This window comes from Corythoichthys intestinalis, chromosome 3 (assembly GCF_030265065.1).
Source record: "Corythoichthys intestinalis isolate RoL2023-P3 chromosome 3, ASM3026506v1, whole genome shotgun sequence".
Classification (NCBI taxonomy): domain Eukaryota; kingdom Metazoa; phylum Chordata; class Actinopteri; order Syngnathiformes; family Syngnathidae; genus Corythoichthys; species Corythoichthys intestinalis.
In genome coordinates, this window is record NC_080397.1 from 3,184,433 (window position 1) to 3,205,821 (window position 21,389).

The 21,389-nt window shown below is 41.3% G+C and overlaps 1 protein-coding gene across 1 annotated transcript in view; it reads left to right on the top strand.

Annotated features, from left to right (window-relative positions):
* Positions 1 to 20,626, top strand: part of aacs (acetoacetyl-CoA synthetase) — a 91,039-nt gene extending 70,413 nt beyond the window's left edge. Inside the window, exons 13-18 of the mRNA XM_057831439.1 lie at positions 1,928 to 2,041; positions 3,672 to 3,797; positions 9,404 to 9,473; positions 13,451 to 13,509; positions 17,161 to 17,363; positions 19,471 to 20,626. Coding sequence (XP_057687422.1) covers positions 1,928 to 2,041; positions 3,672 to 3,797; positions 9,404 to 9,473; positions 13,451 to 13,509; positions 17,161 to 17,363; positions 19,471 to 19,608 — 710 coding nt within the window. The 3' untranslated portion in view covers positions 19,609 to 20,626. The remainder of the gene's footprint in view (positions 1 to 1,927; positions 2,042 to 3,671; positions 3,798 to 9,403; positions 9,474 to 13,450; positions 13,510 to 17,160; positions 17,364 to 19,470) is intronic.
* Positions 20,627 to 21,389: the final 763 nt, after the last annotated feature.

The following is a 21,389-nucleotide window of genomic DNA, read 5'->3' on the forward strand; positions in this document are numbered from 1 at the left end:
TCTTCATAAATTTAAAACTAAGCCTCTACCTCAGGTCAGAACTGCCAACTGTCAAAGGATTCCAAAAGTCCAAAAGTTCTCCTTCATGAATGAGAAACTGAGATATGCAGTAAATATTATCTGGTCTTGAGATAAATGCAATTTACCCAGGGGATTGCCTGACATGTTCTGTACGTTCACCTGCATACGACACCAAAGAAAGCAACAGTGCCTAAAATACACTTTGTGTGCCCGCCCATACAAGTCAGCACAATAATGAAATAATTGCGCATCTTCCCACTCGTGAGCTTGTGCGTTTAATCAGAAGTTTCCTCTGGTCCCCATGGGATCTCATTAAGCTCGCTACGAGAGCCTGATATAATAAAAGTGAAGCCCAGGGATTGATGAGAAGAAGAAAAAGAGATAGAAAGGAAGCAAGGAAGGGCAGAGAGCAGCAAACAAGATGGATGACGGCGGATGCCATGCATACCAGGTAGATGTCGAACAATGGGAAGAAAGGAGATGAATGGGAGGCGTCAGGAACACCACATTATTGGAAAGTACAAAGAGGCAAATGGGAAAAAAATCAGCCCCAGAAGCCAGTTTCACTCAGCTGGATGAAATTCGTTGGGGATGTCTCCCATCGGTAGACCTACAAAAAAAAAAAAAAAAAAAAAAAAAAAAAAAAAAAAAAAAAAAGCATTGAGAAGTCACAGCCAAAAAAGACACAGGATGGTTTTTGGGTTGAACCATTTTGGGTTGAAGTGGCAATTTTAGGCCGTTTCCGTGAAGTTTTCCAAAGACAAACTTTCAAAGCTCCGAACTGTGTTTCGTGTGGTTCATGGGCGTCGCCAGACATATGTCATTTGTGAACGTGCCCCAGTATTGATCTGCAGTGCCCCAGTATAAATTTCCCCGGTAAAAACAAACTAACAAACATAAATAAATAAATAAATAAATAAAATAAAAATACTTTGGAGTTTAGGTCTACTTAGCATAATCTACTGAAAACACCTATTTTATATGGTCATATTGCTATATTCACTCCATATACACAGTCTGCACATGGCCTCTTAATATGGTCATTTATGCACGTAACTTTGGCTGTGATAGGCATGTGAGTTGATACTTCCGCTATGCACCTTCGTGAGATATGCTGCGTTCATGGGTATGGGGAGATCTGAGTTCCCAAGTTGGAAAATCCTTCTGATAAAACACGAAAACAATAAAACAATAAAAACATGGTTGATGCAAATAAGAGGAGTCTATTTTAATGCTCCAACGATACATCACAAGTTGATTGACTGTTTAGCGCTCTTTATGGACAGAAAATAGAGAATCATTTCATTCTAGCTAATAAACAAGTGTTCAAATACTTATTTGCAGCAGTATAATACAAATAAATTGTTAAAAAATCATACACTGTTATTTCTGGATTTTTTTAAAGATTGTCTCTCACAGTGCACAAGCACGTACCATGAAAATTAAAAACCTGCCCATCATTTCTAAGTGGGAAACTTGCAAAATCACAGGGCGTTCTAATATTTATTTACCCCACTGTAGTTTATAAAGCGCTATTTCTGACTTTTTAGGATAGATGAGTGCTAAGAACTTGTTGCAAGCTCGCCAGTGACCCGCTGGGCCCCAGTATTGTATTAGGTCTAGTGACGCCCCTGCTTTGGTTACATGAAATCTGGTAGACATGTCTTTCATGAGGAAATTGACTAAAAAGCCTCAAGAAGCAATGCTGAAAAAGACATTGGACTGTAGCTGTTGAGTCTGAAGCCAGCTAGTTAGGATTAAACTAACAGTTTGTACAAATACAATGACATGAGTTTTTAAAAATGTAACCAACAAAGCCTGTTTCACTTAGGACATTAAATTTAGTAGCTGAGTTTGAGTTAATTAACAAATGTTTCTTTTTTTTTTTCGTTTTGTCTATGCAAAGGCGGCACAGACATTGTGTCATGTTTCATGGGCCAGAACCCAACAGTTCCGGTGTATCGGGGTGAAATCCAGACAAGAAATCTGGGCATGGCTGTGGAAGCGTGGAACTTTGAAGGTACTGTAAGCAATGTTGTTGACAGTGGTGTAAGTGGGCCAGAACGGTCCAGAACGCTGTTTCGGTATAAAATTCGGGGCCGGAATGCAGTTCCGGTATACGGTGCTTTGATCCTGAAAAATATGACAGCAACTGTTCAAAACCCTATGTAAAAAAAAAAAAACAAAAAAAAAACGCTAGGCTGCCACACAGGCATCTCATTTCCACGAACAAAACAATCTACCAACATCAGATTTACATACACAAGTGTTAACAAGCATGGTAAAGTGATTGTGTAGCGTCATCCATTTCCACCGATATTTATTATTTATTCCACAAATGGCATGGAGGTTTCCCCCACCTGCTTCAGTTATCTGGGTCTGATGATGACAAGTCACGTCAATGTGCCTATGCACTCAGCAAAGCAAACTGCCCTGCACTCAGTTGTCCCTTCAATTGGCTGACATACTGACATGTGATCAGCAGAGATAGTTTGCTCTGATTGGTTCAAATACACATGTTTTCTGGAACAGCAAAAAGAAGAACATGCTTCTTGAATTGATACAATATGAAAGGGCAATGCAACAGAATATGGATCAAATGTTTAAGAGCAAGGAAAAAGTTGAAGAGGCTTATTTATTAAATTTTATATTATGCTTTGATGGGGAGGTTCATGACATCTTACCTGTCAATGTGCACTTTGGACTTATTTTTTTCATTTATGTTAGGCTACTTATTTATTTCCTTACAAATTAAAAAACAAAAAGTCAATGTTTGCGCAATCTTCAAAATATATTCCTTTTCACCGTCAATAATATGTAATTCGTACTTATTTTTGTGAATGTATGTTACTTATATATTATTTAAAAAAGTAGAAAAGCAAATGTTTACATTAACCTCAATTTTAATTTACATCCTATGTTCTTAAGTAGTTAAAATTGAGATTTTGCATTTAGATGTGAGGAAATGAGGGAAAATAAAAAGTAGGAGATGGAGGTTGGGGTTACTGCTATTTTCGTTTTTTATTTTGCAAATCATTGAAAATTTTTTTTTTTTTTTTAAATGAAAATCAGTTTTTATGTGTTATAGGAATTAACTGTGCCCAAAACAGTTTCCTTAACTGCATTTTGTATGTCAGTAGTTTTAGGAGGTTTGCCCCCCCCCAAAAAAAAAAAAAAAAAAAAATCTGGCTCCGTGGAGACCTTCTTGTCAGGGGGTTTCCGGCCAGAAATTCTAGCCACTCTTACCCCTGGTGGTAGGTGAACAAACCTACAATTGTTTAACAGGCCTGGAAATTTAACCTACCTTGGGCAAAGAGCTGTCATAACATTGCACAGTTGTTCCCCTGAGTGGTCTTTTTAATCCAAGTGTAATTAGGCGGAACATTTCCTGAGTAAACTCTGCTAGAAAAAAACATAAGCCAATTTTTTTAATAAGAGTTTTTATTTAGCTTTTAAGTCCTTCCTATGTTTTTTCCCCATTGATTGCTGTCCTCAAGTCCCCTGCTGGCTAGTGGATCATTTAAAGACACTTTTTGTAAAGGAAAGAGCTTGCTAAGCCCATTTAACACCGCCCTGAGGGAGAAGAAAGTGTGGGATATACCACCAGGTGTGTGTGTGTAAATGTATGCGTTTTGTATGTGTGTGTGTAGGTAAGCCTGTTTGGGGAGAAAGTGGTGAGCTGGTGTGTTTGAAACCCATCCCATGCCAGCCCACGCATTTCTGGAACGATGACAATAGCAGCAAGTACCACAAAGCCTACTTTTCCACATTCCCAGGTCAGTAGAACATTGCTACATGTCATTTTCAGACTTCGAAATCCTCCAACTTTTTTTCCATTTTTGAAAAGCAGTTCCACAGGTATGATAGTAGAGTTGACCGATCATGACTTTTTTTTTTTTTTACCAATATCCCGATATCGTCCAAAAATCCGATACCGATATCAAATCGATACCAATATATGCGGTCGTAGACGTAACATATTCTGGATCTAACCCTAACCATGATAAAATAAAAAATGTCCCATATGGGGGAAAAAAAAAAAAAAAGACTCATAATGTCCGTGATTAAATAAAAGGAACAATTCACAAAAAACCCTGAACCGCCACTAGGTAACAACAGAGCATTACAAATACAGGTGTAAAAGGCACAGACTAGTCCAAACAATGTATTGTCAATGAGTTATTCCAATGAGGACTTTTGCTAGGTTTTTGCACGGATTTTTGCATTTTATTACTTTTCTTAAGGATTATTTCTTCCTGTAAATGCAATAGTTATATGTAACGAGTTTAGTTATTTTTCCAATCATTTATTGTTCAATTTTTGAACCGTGAATGCAAACGGTCTGCTCACATAACAAATCCCAAGCATTTTAGTTTGAAGACATCTAATGGTCAATAAGCATAACTGCTGTGCTAAGCTTTGACCATTCCTTGTACAAAGGCAGAAGGGAGAAGGCTTCTACATACAGTTTGACCGCCACATGCATATTGGCCCAAAACTGACGTCGATATTCGTCGTCGTCATCGTCGACTCCCGCTTATCAGAATCCGGGTCGCGGGGGCAGCAGCCTCAGCAAAGAGGCCCAGACAGCCCTCTCCCTAGCCACTTCCACCAGCTCATCTGGGAGAATCCCAAGGCGTTCCCAGGCCAGCTGAGAGATATAATCCCTTGGACATGCCTGAAACACCTCCTGAGGGAGGCGTCCAGGGGGCATCCTAACCAGATGTCCAAACCACCTCAACTGGCTCCTCTCGACATGGAAGAGCTGTACTCAGAGTCCCTCCCGGATGACCTAGCTCCTCACCCTATCTCGAAGGCTGAGCCCAGCCACTCTGCGAAGGAAACTCATTTCAGCCGCTTGTATCCTCGATCTTGTTCTTTCGGTCATTACCCAAAGTTCATAGCCATAGGTGAGGGTAGTAACGTAGATTGACCGGTAAATCGAGAGGTTCGCCTTCCGGCTCAGCTCCTTCTTCACCACGACAGACTGGTTAAGCGCCCGCAACACTGCGGACGCCGCCCCAATTTGCCTGTCAATCTCACGCTCAGACCTACCCTCACTCGTGAACAAGATCCCGAGATACTTAAACTCCTCCACCTGGGGCAGGAACTCACCCCCGACCTGAAGCGAGCAATCCACCCTTTTACGGCTGAGAACCATGGCCTTAGACTTGGAGGTGCTTATTCTCATCCCAGCCACAGTCACACTCGGCTGCGAACTGTTTCAGCGAGAGCTGGAGGTCACTGTGTAATAGGGCCAAAAGGGCCACATCATCCGCAAAAAGCAGAGATGAGATCCTCCCAACACCGAACTCGACCCCCTCGACCCCCTCCACCACCCAGCTGCGCCTAGAAATTCTGTCCATGAAAGTCACAAACAGAATCGGTGACAAAGGACAGCCCTGGTGGAGTACAACCCTTACCGGGAACAGGTCCGAATTATTGCTGGCCACACGGACCAGACTTATACTCCTGTGGTAGAGGGAATGGATGGCCCTCCACCCCATACTTTCGGAGTACCCCCCACAGGGTGCCCCTAGGGACATGGTCATAAGCCTTCTCCAAATCCACAAAACACATGTGGACTGAAATGTCGAACTCCCATGCCCCATCAAGCATCCTCGCGAGAGTAAAGAGCTGGTTCGTGGTTCCACGGCCAGGACGAAAACCACATTGTTCCTCCTCGATCTGAGGTTCAACTATCGACCAGACCCTCCTTTCCAATACCCTGGCGTAGACTTTCCCGGGGAGGCTGAGGAGTGTGTTCCCCCGATAGTTGGAACACACCCTCTGTTCACCTTTCTTAAAGATAGAGAGACCACAGCCCCGGTTTGCCACTGCAAAGGCACTGCCCCCGATGACGGCGCAATGTTGCACAGGCGCGTCAACCAAGACAGACCTGCAACATCCAAAGCCTTGAGATACCCAGGGCGGACTTCATCAATCCTTGGAGCTCCGCCGCCGTGGACTAATTTCACTACCTTGGCGACTTCTGCCCCAGTAATTGACCCGACCAACCCCAAGTCCCTCGGCTCTGTTTTCTCCATGGAATACGTGCTAGTGGGATTAAGGAGGTCCTCAAAGTATTCCTTCCACCGCCCGACTATGTCCTCAGTTGAAGTTAGTAGCTCCCCACCCCCACCATAAACAGTGTGGGCGAGATGCTGCCTTCCCCGCTTGAGGCGCCGGACGGTTTGCCAGAAACGTTTTGGACCCGATCGATAGTCTTCCTCCATAGCCTCACCGAACTCCTCCCACGTCCAAGTTTTTGCCTCGGCGACTGCCAAAGCTGCACTCCAATTGGCCCGCTGGTACCAGTCAGCTGTCTCAGGAGACCCACAGGCCAACCATGCCCTGTAGGCCTCTTTCTTTAGCTTGATGCCCCCCCCATCTGGTTCAAGGGTTACCACCACGACTGGTCCCAGCTACATTGCGGCCACAGCTCTCAGCAGCCGCCTTGACAATGGCAGAGCGAAACAAAGTCCATTCAGACTCAATGTCCTCCACTGCCCCCGAAACGCAGTCGAAGCTCTGCTGGAGGTGCGAGTTGAAAATCAGTCTGACAGGTTCCTTCGCCAAGCATTCCCAGCAGACCCTCACTATTCGTTTAGGCCTACCAGGTCTGCGTGGCTTTTTCCCCTGCCATCTGATCCAACTCACAACCAGGTGGTGGTCAGTTGACAGCTCTGCTCTTCTCTTTACCCGAGTGTCCAGAACATAAGTCCGCAGGTCTGATGATACGACTATAAAATCAATCATCGACCGGCAGCCTAAGGTGTCCTGGTGCCATGTGCACTGATGAACATCCTTATGTTCGAACATGGTGTTCGTTATGGCCAAACTGTAGGTAGCACAGAAGTCCAATAACTGAACACCGACGTCGATATTATCCAAATCATAAATCTGATATTTTCGAGTAGCCGACAATGTCGGCCGATAAAAGCAATTTATTGGATAATATCGACGTCCAATAAAATGGGACGTCGATAAAATGGGACGTCGATAATATCCAATAAAATGCTTTTATCGGCCGACATTGTCGGCTACTCGAAAATATCAGATATATGATAGTTTAGCTTAGTAGTTGAGCATCACTAGAGACATAAGCATCAGTGACATAAGAATTAGTGGTCACAAGTAAATAAATGGAAGAATTTTAATGGAAAAAAAAAACTCTGATGTTAGAAAAAAAGTAAAGATATTTGGAAGCAATACTAGACAAACCATAAAATATTACATATTAAAATATATCCTACTAGGCAACATATGAAAAATGCAAATATTAGACTTTTAATATTAAAATGGTGAAATATCAGATATGACATAACACTGATATTAGAACATTAAACAGTGGAAACATTTTTAAAAATTTGAAGGAAAAAAAGAGCCCAAAAGCAGAAAATGGCAAAACAAAGCATAGCCTATACAAAAATTTTAACATATTAAACAAATACAAAGATATTAGGCAAAATAATAATTCAGATTAGGAATACACAACCACGTTGCCTGTGTATTTAAAAAAAGAAAAACAATTTTTAGTAGTTGTTAGGTCTAAACTCACTTTTGTAATTACTCAAGACAATTAAAGACCTAGAGAAGGACGGGGGAAGGATCAGACCAGAAACGGAGTTAAGTTTTCACCGGTGGCCACCAGGGAGAGAGTTGACAGTGCTGTACGCTTACTCGCAAAGTCAGTGAGTCTCTCTCAGCCCCCTCCCTGGGGTTGCGCCTTTTATTGAGGGCTTGTTGATGGGCAGAATACAGTTACAACACTGTTGTCCAACGTGGTAGGTTCGGTCGGGCAAATTCCTTATTCTAGTCAGTGATTGAACAGTCACACTTCCTGATTAAAACTTCCTGATTGAATTACCTGAGCAGGCAAGATATCTTTGTTTTAAACACACATTTGCACTCTAAGTACTGTAGCTTGGTGGAAAAGTACTGAGACGTTGTGTGATGAATCAACATATGTGTGTGTATCTACCATAATTTCCCGAATATAACGCGCACTTTTTTTCCCCAAAATCAACTGGTAAACTCATGGTGCGCATTATAAACGGGTACATGGATGGAGACAGAAATATATATGTATTACATACATATATAAACCGATTTTTTTTCATTGACACGGCCACGTTGTGTTGAAGAAACGTATGCGGCCACCCGCTGCCGACCATTACGGTACGTGACGTCACCGTTTTGTTTCGGTAATACTTCACTCTAATCGGCCGAATGATTTCGTCTGTGTTAAATTCAGCTTTTTTCACTCTTCATAAAGCACATAATTTAGTTTCTTGAACTCATTTGAGTCGACGTTTATTGCAGCTCCGCAATTCGGACCATAACAAATGTAAGGACACACACTTCCTGTGTCCGTCAACTATATCGGTCCCTCGGGAAACTCAAACCCAAATAACAATAGTTCCTTTTGTTACTGTCGTGCTGACAGCTATGAGCTCTCACGGATTTCCGACTTACGTTCTCACTTTCATTTTACCGTATCAATCCATGGAAGAAACATTTATTCATCATGAGGAAACGAGCAAGTTATACAGCAGCCTTTATAAAAGTCACATCTGTTTTGTTTTCTCCTAGATTCTGGTAAGTTGGAGAAGTTGTCATATCATATTATTACCGTAAATATTGTCAGTTCACGTAATGTTTTGAACTACCAATGTGCTATGCTTGAGCTGTGTTTCACCAGTCAGTAAAATGACATCTCTGTATCTGTACACAAGCTCTGTTTTCTTGTATTCTTCTATTTATTGGTGCTAAAATTAGGGTGCGCGTTATAAACGGGTACAATAATTTTCCCTAGATTTTACAAGTAAATTTGGGGTGCGCATTATACACGAGTGCGCCTTATGTTCGGGAAATTACCAGCAGAATGTGATCAATCACCGGTAAGCACATGATTATGGGCTAAAACTATATTCTTCATAATAGCTTGGGAGTGCACGTATAATAGCTGTGGGAGAGCAATATATTTGGCACCCAAAAACAAGCTTATCTTACAGTAGTCAAATCAATCAGTCTCATTCTCCCATAGACACAGAATTTTCCTACAGCTTTTTTCAACTTTTTTTTGTGAGAGGACAAGCGAGGATTCACGGGCACAGTCATTTTGGAATTGGAGCTCGTCCAGTATTGTGCTGATCACTCAGGAAACGTGCCGAGTAAAACAACAACAGCAACTGTCAAAAATTGGAACTAGAACCTTGATTTCAACACGTATTCCAGAATGTAAAAGAGTTGCCCAATCTGCAATTTCTGCATTCACAAAAAATGGAGTTGGCCCACCCTAGTTTCCACTGACTCATTTACTCTATGACATGTCCTTTTCCTAGAATGACACTTTGTTGTTATGTACTGTTTTTGCTAGGCGTCTGGGCCCACGGCGATTACTGCAAAATCAATCCCAAGACTGGCGGCATCGTCATGCTTGGCAGGAGGTCAGTAAAGCATACTGGCAATCGTAAGGAAAGCCCAACAACAAGTCAATTATGATTTTAAAATCTTACGTGAAAACGACACAAAAAATATACAGGTATATACAGTGGTACTTCGACATACGATCCTTTCGACATCCGACGTAAAATTTGACTCGTCATTTGTCTCCACATAGGACGACATTCTGGTTAGTGCAGGTGGTGAAAAAGTTTACGCTTACCATTGACATTAGGATGGAAATGTTAGAAAAAATATGAGCCCGGTGTGTGCGTCAGTGAAGTGGCTCGACGATACGGCTGGCCGGAATATGTCTACAATCTCGACGGTCCTCCTCCAACCTGCGTATGTCAGTCTTTATAAGTCAAGGTGACAATTATTATTATTGTAACATCACCAAGGATGTTGCCAGCTTCGTCAGGTTTTTCATTATTTCAGAACTCGTGCAACACAACACGGCTACTGTCTGCTGAAGCCGAGGGCAACAACAACAGAATCTGAAAAGCGAACAGCATGCAAAACACAACCGCCACATTAGAACCTGATTTGTTGCATAATTATTATATTCTGATTTGTATTTATAATTTATTTGTTTTGCTATATGTAATTGCTATTTGTAATTGTACTAGCAATTTTTATGAAGGATTTTAGAGTGGGTTTTTTGGGCTGTGAAACAAATTAATCGAATTATAATGTATTCTTATGGGAAAATCCCGCTTGACATACAACCATTTTAACTCACAAACCAGGTCCTGCAACAAATGAAATTCGTATGGAGGTACCACTGTAAATTTCAAAAGTTACATTCTGAGATACGATTATACACACACTATACAGTAAGTATTAAAATACTCATTTATTAGGAGAAACGAAACTAGTCTTAACAATTTAAAACAGATGAAAATGTGAAAATATTAAAATGATTGGAAACAGAGACTAAATTATGTATGAATCCAAATATAAAATAGCCCAAAAAAGGTCTAAATAATAAAAATACTGGAAAATAATCAGACAACAATATGACATTAAAATACATATACAGAAAGTCTCTGGGTTACGAACAAGTTCCATTCCTACGCTGGTGATGTAACCTGAATTTCCTCGTAAGTCGGAATTAACCCTTGAAGTGCCCCTAAATACCTTCTAAATCTCAAAATAACTATCCGAAAACATTATGTATTATATAATATATTAGTATGTATTATATTAAGTATTATACAGTGGGCCAGATAAGTATTTAGTCAACCACCAATTGTGCAAGTTCTCCTACTTGAAAAGATTAGAGAGGCCTGTAATTGTCAACATGGGTAAACCTCAACCATGAGAGACAGAATGTGGAAAAAAAACAGCAAATCACATTGTTTGATTTTTAAAAAAAATTATTTCCAAATTAGAGTGGAAAATAAGTATTTGGTCACCTCCAAACAAGCAAGATTTCTGGCTGTCAAAGAGGTCTAACTTTTTCTAACGAGGTCTAACGAGACTCCACTCGTTACCTGTATTAATGGCACCTGTTTTAACCCATTATCGGTATTATAGACACCTGTCCACAATCTCAGTCAGTCACACTCCAAACTCCACTATGGCCAAGACAAAGAGCTGTCGAAAGACACCAGAGACAAAATTGTAGACCCGCACCAGGCTGGGAAGACTGAATCTGCAATAGGTAAAATGCTTGGTGTAAAGAAATCAACTGTAGGAGCAATTATTAGAAAATGGAAGATATACAAGACTACTTATAATCTCCCTCGATCTGGGGCTCCATGCAAGATCTCACCCCGTGGCGTCAAAATGATAACAAGAACGGTGAGCAAAAATCCTAGAACCACACGTGGCGACCTAGTGAATGACCTACAGAGAACTGGGACCACAGTAACAAAGGCTACTATCAGTAACACAATGCGCCACCAGGGACTCAAATCCTGCACTGCCAGACGTGTCCCCCTGCTGAAGTACACGTCAAGGCCTATCTGCAGTTTGCTAGAGAGCATTTGGATGATCCAGAAGAGGACTGGGAGAATGTGTTATGGTCAGATGAAACCAATATAGAACTTTTTGGTAGAAACACAGGTTCTCGTGTTTGGAGGAGAAAGAATACTGAATTGCATCTGAAGAACACCATACCCACTGTGAAACATGGGGGTGGAAACATCATGCTTTGGGGCTGTTTTTCTGCAAAGGGCCCAGGACGACTGATCTGTGTAAAGGAAAGAATGAATAAGGCCATGTATCGAGAGATTTTGAGTGAAAATCTCCTTCCGTCAGCAAGGGCATTGAAGATGAGACGTGGCTGGTTCTTTCAGCATGACAATGATCCCAAACACACAGCCAGGGCAACAAAGGAGTGGCTTCGTAGAAGCATTTCAAGATCCTGGAGTGGCCTAGCCAATCTCCAGATCTCAATCCCATAGAAAATCGGTGGAGGGAGTTGAAAGTCCGTGTTGCCAAACAACAACCCCAAAACATCACTACTCTAGAAGAGATCTGCATGAAGGAATGGGCCAAAATACCAGCAACAGTGTGAAAAGCTTGTGAAGAGTAACAGAAAACGTTTGGCCTCCGTTATTGCCAACAAAAAGTACATAACAAAGTATTGAGATGAACTTTTGGTATTGACCAAATACTTATTTTCCACCTTGATTTGTAAATAAATTCTTTAAAAATCAAACAATGTGATTTGCTGTTTTTTTTCCACATTCTGTCTCATGGTTGAGGTTTACCCACGTTGACAATTACAGGCCTCTGTAATATTTTCAAGTGGGAGAACTTGCAAAATTAGTGGTTGACTAAATTCTTATTTGCCCCACTGTATGTCATATTTATAAAATAAAAAATAAAATAATTTGAGGTATGTTGTTAAATGCTGTTATATTCAATGCCTATTCAGACTGTACTCTTGAGTGAGTCGCCTTGCCGAAAGATCAGGGCGCTGTAGAAAGAGTGGGGAGGTGAGAGAAATGGGATATTATGGCCGCTCAGGTCACCAGCGTCGCATCTATCCATACGAGCCCGCCGTCCGAACTCAAAAAGCCGGACTCGTAGGAGTTGCAGTGGGAGAAGCAGCAGCAGCAGCAGCAGCAACATGATAACAAGGAAGTGGCAGATCTCAGGCCGAAAGGAACTGCTAGACGGCGGCGACGCTGCTGGGTGAGGAGGGGTTCCTCATAACGGCAACAGGAACTCGGTACTGTTTACGCGATTTAAAAAAAACAAAAAAACAACTGGTGACAAAATTGCAGACGAGACTCTGGCGTCGTAAAGTTGAACTCACGTATGTCGGGTACTTCGTAACCTAGGGACTACCCGTACAGTGATCCCTCACCACTTCGCGCTTCAAACTTCGTGCCTTCAGTCCAACGCAGATTTTTTTCAATTTTAAAAAAAAATGTAATAAATGCAGTATTTTATTTAAAAATGTTTATATGCCTGTATACATCTACAAATCATTGTATTCCTTTATATAGACTATATGTAATTTATATTATAATTATTACATTTGCAGCGCTTAAAACTATTTATCGAAATATATACATATACACATAAGGTTCTTCTTTTTTTTTTTTTTTTAAATCATACTTTGGGGGGGGGGATTAAAACCTAACCCAGGTTTTTTTTTTTTTTTTAATGCGAATATGCTTAGCTTCTACTTTGCAGATTTTTGATTTTCGTCACACCATTTCTTTTATCCGAGGCAATAGTAGGTGGTTTTATTTTCCTGACATGTTTCGGCGGGCACTTCCGCCTTCGTCAGAGGGTCACTGATGTATGGTGTGACGCGTCTTTATCAGCTGATGGATGAAGGCGTTTTTATTTTTGCAGGGGGGGGCGGTCCATATTAACCACAAAAAACGAGGGATCACTGGATTCAAAATAATACAACTTTGTTCATGCATGCATTGAATTATGACGTGTCTTGACAATATTTTTGTCAGTCATCTTTAAAGTCTGCATGTTGGGTGTCATGTCTGTGTTTGTTGTGCAGTGATGGAACGTTGAACCCAAATGGTGTCCGATTTGGCAGTTCTGAGATCTACAACATTGGTGAGCCCTAAGCAGTGTTGTTTTTGGCAGCCCTTTTCATTTTTGTCGTAGTCTTTTGGACGACAATACTTATTATTCTTAATCACAATTTAGTCAACTCAAAATCTGTTTGTCTATTTTTTTGTTGACGAAAACTCAAGTCTTATTTCTTTTAGTTTTAGTCGACGTGTACTAAAAATGTTTTCGTCTGTAAAAAAAAAAAAAAAAAAAGTAATGAGTGACACAACCAGACACTGCTACATTTTGTACATGTGACGAAAACTATTGCGCATTTTTGTTAGCAAAAAATGACTTTTGGGTGACAACTGTCTTCCGTACTCCGGAACAGTAAGTTTGTCAGTGAAGGGGGTGAAGATACTGATGACGTCAGTTCACGTGGAGAGTCCGACAGTGTATGAAACATGTCTTCAAGTAGTGACCTTGTACACGGCCTAACTGTGTTCAACATTTTTCAAGAATCTAGTCAACTATTCACAACTCAAATTACAGAAAGTCATTTATTACTTTGCCTGATACGCTTTGCCGTGTTGTTATTTGAGCAGGACGAAAGAAGAAACAGCAGATGGAAGGGTTACACGCAGGAATCGTGTTTTGGTGGTGCTGCCACCTACACATTTGGAATGCATACTACGTTGGCAAATTGGAGATTTAATGCACTTTTGCGCTTCCGCGTGTACACAGTTTCCCCCACACATAATGGTTGTGTAAATGCGGAATCGAAACAATGGCAAAACACCAGTTTTGTGTTGTTGCCTAAGATTGTTGTCGTGTAAACTTGGCCTTATAATTAGAAAAATAAATCACAGCGCAAATGTCATATTTTGGCCACATTGAGATAGATTTATGAATAATGTTACTCTTCCACTACTGCAGCATCATCCTGCCTTACTGGTTTTCTCCTAAGCCAATTATTACTTCAAAAACACTCCCTTACTCCCACAAATATCAATGTGTTTGCAAAAAAAAAAAAAAGGTTTTCCTCATTTTTCCAAAAATGTTAAAATAATGCTATTAGGCTTATTTATTTGGTACTGACGTTTTAATAATGCACAATTTAAAATATAATTTAAAATGGTATTAGATGTTTAACTTGTCCCACTTTAGAGTAAAAGCATGTTTAAAATGCTAATAATAATCTGCTATTACAGGGTGTTCCAAAATGTTTGACCCCATTTCGTAGGCCAATAATTTTGACAATTTTCGTTGGAATGACCTCAAATTTTAACAGCTTGTGTAGAAACGTTTCAAGTTTTTGTGTGTATTGTTTGGCATTTCTATCTTTTCAGGTTAAGAAATTCCGTTCACTTCAAAAGAAAAGGCATTTTGCGTGTTAGAGTATGCTCAGACTCAGTCAGCGAAGAAAGTAAAGTGTGCCATCCATCCATCCATCCATCCATCCATCCATCCATCCATCCATCCATCCATCCATCCATCCATCCATCCATCCATCCATCCATCCATCCATCCATCCATCCATCCATCCATCCATCCATCCATCCATCTTCCGCTTAGTCCGGGGTCGGGTCGCGGGGGCAGCAGCTTTAGCAGGGAAGACCAGGCTTCCCTCTCCCCAGCCACTTCAGCCAGCTCCTCCGGCGGGATTCCAAGGCGTTCCCAGGCCAGCCGAGCGACATAGTCTCTCCAGCGTGTCCTGGGTCGACCCCGGGGCCTCCTGCCGGTGGGACATGCCCGGAACACCTCTTCAGAGAGGCTTCCACGAGGCATCTGAACCACATGCCCGAGCCACCTCAACTGGCTCCTCTCAACGCGGAGGAGTAGCGGCTCGACACCAAGCCCCTCCCGGATGACCGGGCTTCTCACCCTATCTCTAAGGGAGAGCCCGGACACCCTGCGGAGGAAACTCATTTCGGCCGCTTGTATCCGGGATCTTGTTCTTTCGGTCATGACCCACAGCTCGTGACCATAGGTGAGGGTAGGAACGTGGGTCGACTGGTAAATCGAGAGCTTCGCCTTTTGGCTCAGCTCCTTCTTCACCACAACGGACCGGTGCAGAGTCCGCATCACTGCAGACGCTGCACCGATCCGCCTGTCAATCTCCCGCTCCCTGAGCTGGTGAGTGAGGCAGAGAAGTTCCGACTAGATATAGACGGACTCTACTCCACACACAGCTTGGGTTCTAGTACCAATCCTCTCGAGAGGGGTTGGACTCTCTTCCACTCTGGAGTTGCCCACGGTGAGAGGCGCCGAGCAGGTGTGGGCATACTTATTGCCCCCCGGCTTGGTGCCTGTACGTTGGGGTTTACCCCGGTAGACGAGAGGGTAGCCTCCCTCTGCCTTCGGGTGGGGGGACGGGTTCTGACTGTTGTTTGCTCCGATGGCGGGGGAAGTTGCTGGCCAGACCTGGCAGGCCCAAACGTATTGTGAGGGTCTGCTGGGAACGTCTGGCAGAATCCCCTGTCAGAAAGAGTTTCAACACCCACCTCCGGCAGAACTTCTCCCTTGTCCCGGGGGAGGTGGGGGACATTGAGTCCGAGTGGGCCATGTTCCACACCTCCATTGTTGAGGCGGCCGATCGGAGCTGTGGCCGTAAGGTGGTTGGTGCCTGTCGTGGCGGCAATCCCCGAACCCGCTGGTGGACACCAGCGGTAAGGGATGCATTCAAGCTGAAGAAGGAGACCTATCGGGCCTTTTTGGCCTGTGGGACTCCGGAGACAGCTGACAGGTACCGGCTGGCCAAGCCGACTGCGGCTTCGGCGGTCGCCGAGGCAAAAACTCGGACATGGGAGGAGTTCGGCGAGGCAATGGAAAACAACTTCCGGACGGCTTCGAGGAAATTCTGGTCCACCATCTGGCATCTGAGGAGAGGAAAGCAGTGCACCATCAACACTGTGTATAGTGAAGATGGTGTACTGCTGACCTCGACACGGGACGTCGTGAGTCGGTGGGGAGAATACTTCGAAGCCCTCCTCAATTCCACCGACACACCTTCCTTTGAGGAAGCAGAGTCTGGGGACTCTGAGGTGGGCTCTTCGATCTCTGGGGTTGAAGTCACTGAGGCGGTTGGTAAGCTCCTCGGTGGCAAGGCCCCGGGGGTAGATGAGATCCGCCCGGAGTTCCTAAAGGCTCTGGATGTTGTAGTAAAGCGTGCCTTCTTCACAAATTTTGCAAAGAAGGCACCAACTACAAAACAAATATAGGCACCAAAAAATTTCATGAAATTTCAGTCGACGTGTGCAGAGTCACAGGTGGCGCTCATATTGAACATATATGAATATCTGAAATAGAACCAACAAATATTAGTACTTTTTTTTTGTAAGTTTCACCAATAAAACTTATGGCCGTCAACATAAAGTGTATTTAGTTTCATTAAGATCCATCAAGTAGTTTCCGAGATATGGGCATTTAAAATGGGGTCAGCCATTTTGGAACACCCTGTAGTTCAGAGACACCCCCTTTGTACTTTATTTTCACTATTTGTATGATATTTTGGTGTTCTGTTGCTTTCATGTGTATTTTCAGATGGTAAATGAAGGATTTTGAATTTTTTTTTTTTTGACCGCAGCCATCTCATCACTCATCACTTTCTCATTTTTGTCGTTACATACAAAAATCAGGCATTTGAACTGTTTTTTATTGCGAATGTAAACGAGCCAATCAGAGTGTGATGGCAAATTCTTATGCCTACGGCAGTGGAGGCCTTCGAGGAGGTTTCGGATAGCCTGTGCGTGCCGCAGTACAATTCCGACGGCGAGGAGAGGGTGATCCTTTTCCTTAAGATGGTGCCCGGGAAAGCGTTCAGCACCGAGCTGGTGGCCCGAGTGAAGGCAGCAATTCGGAAAGCGCTGTCCGCCCGCCATGTGCCCGCCCTCCTTTTGGAGACCGCAGACATTCCTGTAAGTGCGCCAAAATCTTCTGCTAAAACAACATTGAAATTTGAATGCTCTTGAATTTTATATAAGCCACCCTGACATTATCCACAGTTCAAACATTTCCACCACACTAAGGTATCCATAATATAAACATTGCTTAAAATCATTATTCAATTCAAATTTACTGCTTATAAAAGGTAAATAAAATTGTTTCTAAATGAATATACAGTGGTACCTCTACATATGAATTTAATTCTTTCCAGGACCCGTTTTGTAAGTCGAATTGTTGTATGTCGAGCGGGATTTTCCCCATAAGAATACATTATAACTCGATCAATTTGTTCCACAGCCCAAAGACCTACACTAAATCCTTAATAAATACTGTAGGTACAATTACTAATAGCAATTACACATAGCAAATACATTATAAATACAAATCGGAATAATGAAAATATAATACAGATAATAATAAGAACAAATTAATGTAACGACTCGGGTGGCAGTTGTGTTTTACATGCTGTTTCTGAACGCACTGTGTGCCCGACGAGAAAGAGGTGAGGGAGTGTGGGATGTTTTTACTTTTGCTTTTCATGTTCTGTTGTTGTTGGCGGGGATGGAGGGGACCAATGAGCCACGTTGTCCAGCCAGTTTACTCACACGCACACCACCACGCTCAAATTTCTCTATCATTTCCTTCTTAATTTCAATGGTAAGCGTCACCTTTTTACACTACCTGCACTAACCTTCTGGGGACCCATATTGATTTCTCTCACAAGAAAATCCACCGTGCGGCCCTCATGCGGGAAAGCAATGAAATTGCGAAATCGGCGCATGTCTCGACATATGACGAGTCAAATTTTCGTATCGTATGCGATCATATGTCGAGGTACCACTGTATATGAACAAATGGATCCCAGTGATTGAATTCAAATGTATTTCATTTCAAAGTTAAATATATTAATAATAAAATTGTTATTATTAAACAGTACAGCCATGTAACAATATGGATGAGTATTTGAAATTACGGAAATGTATTGAGTTATATATTCTCTATTTAATTCGAGTAACTTTTAATTCAGTTAAACAGACATTAAGTCATCAAGGAAAATGGAAAAGGTCAACAAAAATCGTGTTCTAGTCTATTTTTTGCTTTAGCAAACAGTGCAAATAAGGAACATTTTAGATTTTTTTTTTTTTTTAAACATCTGCAAAAACACTAATTTGTTTCATTTTAGTTGAACATTGATGTAGGATTATCAAATATTTTGTATTCTATTTCCCTCACTACATTGATCCCTTGTTTTTCACTGTTAATGAGGACCCCCCCCCCCCCCCCACCCTCGGTGAAAAAATTGTACATCTGTGAAGTATAGGTGCAGCTTATTTACATAATTAATAGGTAACACTTTATTTGACAGTGGCGTCAGAAGACTGTCATAAAACCGTCATAATTATGACATGACACTGTCATGTGCATTAATGAATGCTTATGACAGATGTTATTAAGTGTCATCCGGCAAATTATGTCAGTAACTCCATTTATGTCCAGCTTGGATCTTTTACATCCATTCAAACGTGAGATAATTTGCCGGATGACACTAAATGACATCTGTCATAAGCATTCATTAATGCTCATGACAATGTCATGTCATAATTATTTCGGTGTTATGACAGTCTTATGACGCTACTGTCAAATAAAGTGTTATCAGTTAATATCTTTTGGTGTCAATAAAAGCCATTTTCGTGTCATATTTGGTGGGTGGCGGCTTATTGTCAGGTGTGCCTTATAGTCCGAAAAGTACGACTTATTTACAGTATCTTTTAATGTTTTTTAAGAACTGCAAATGTAATAATTAGGAGATATATATATTATTAAAGAAAACAATTATTTGTACATGTATACATCTTAACATTTTTAAAGTACTGTATGATTTTTATTTTTTTAATTGAAAAAAATCCACAGTGGACTGAAGGCGCAAAGTTTGAAGCACAATATAGCGAGGGAAATGTCATGTATTGCATTTATCACACTCTAATCAATTAATTTGTAGGCCATTTTACTTTCATTTAATTTGAACTAATCTTCCAAATTATTAACAAACGTGCCACCACTGCCATTGTTGCTGTCTAGTACACCCTGAGCGGGAAAAAGGTGGAAGTGGCGGTGAAGCAGGTCCTGGCAGGCCGCGAGGTGTCTCAGCGGGGGGCTTTCTCCAACCCCGATTCTCTGGATCTCTACAAGAACATTCCAGAACTGCAGAATTTCTGAGCAAAGCGGGTCTTCCAAAAGTAAGCAAAGGATAAATTTGTTTAGCTGGTGGATCAAACAGCGGACAGTGACATTACTAACAAAAGAGGCAAGTCTTAGCATAAGCATTCGCACTTTGATTTGCAATCAGCCGATATTTTTCTCACCCGCTTCAAACTCCCAAACAACAAAATTGTGCTCAACATTCCCAAACTAAACAGAAAAAAGTCTTGGGAAGATTTTCATTCTACTTCTCTCAAATACCAGAAAATAACTCATCACGTTCTATTGGTTATCAACAATGACTGTCTTTGAACTGGAATTTTTCTTAATTAATTGTGCTTCATAATAGACCATATTGACAAGAATATTGAGACAGCTTAAATTCTTCTAGGAATGGTAAAGAAAAAAAAAACCTCAAATGTTTAACTTTCTATTAGGATTTATTTTTCTTAAGATTGCCGTCCCATGTGATTACATGGATACAAGTATTAGGACACCACCCACTTTTCCAGGATGGAAAACCCAAATGTGTATGTGTAGGGTGGGGTGCCATTGTGTGACATTAACCTCAAAATCACATCTCTGGCAAACTTTACTGTCGAAATACGCTCAACGTCCATTGCTTTTGCCGATGCTACATTGTGCACAGAAAGGTTTTAACTTTTTTTTTTTTTCTCTACCGATCAGATGAATGAAAAGGACTGTAACTTGGGTAATTTGGTTCCATGAACCAGACAGGGACTCGGCTAGCTTTAACAAAATTACATGTCTGTGAATAATTGTGCCCAAAATATGCTAATATGATCAGAAACGTATGATTTTTCCCCCCCGTTTCATTCCATGAAGACTCATGTCCAAATGTTGGACATTTGTTATACTTTTATGTTGGATATTTTTTGTAATGCTTGGGGGGAAAAAATACATTTTCTTGACATGTGTTGTAAATGTTGTCCTGCATGTTGGCTAAGTGGGGGGAAAAAGTATTTATGATGACCTCACTGTACATACATAATTGATGTCCAAAATAAATGTTTAAAAAAAAAAAAGATTTAATTTGATAATTGTCTTTATTTTTATTATTTTTGGGAACTCATTTACTGTAGTTGAAAAAATATATTTGGTTTTTTTTGTTCATTATTAGGCTGTTCAATTTGATAAATTGGTCAGTAATTAATACAATACATCATTAGGAATAAATGGTTTCATTAAAATATTTAAATTCACAGCAGTTACAATATATTCAATTATAAACTAATGATTCAGTATCTTGTGTAATACAGTTACTTGATATCCTGAAATTTAGATAAGTTTCCGGATCCTACAGTCGTCCATGTGTACCGTCTTCAGAAGAGGCTTCCTCCTGGGGTGACAGCCATGCGCACCAATTTGATGTAGAGTGCCGCGTATGGTCTGAGCACTAACAGGCTGACCCCCCCACCTTTCCACTCTCTGCAGCAATGCTGACAGCACTCCTGTAACGAGACACATGACATTTTGGAGGGAAAATGACAAGCAGTGCTCAATTTAGACATTTAGGGATGTACGTAGTTTCTAAAGGGTGTACTCACTTTTGTTGCCAGGGGTTTAAGATCAAGGGCGTAGGTTGGGTCTCATCATTGGTAGGGACAATATAACAGCATAACCTGCATGTACACTTTTTGCTGGGGACGGGACATTAATAAGACCGAAAAGATTATTGAACATAGCTACATTTCTCACAAATATAAACCTAATTAATTGATAGGCTAAATAATCAAGGCAAAATACATCTGTATTGACTTCTACGAACTTTCATATGT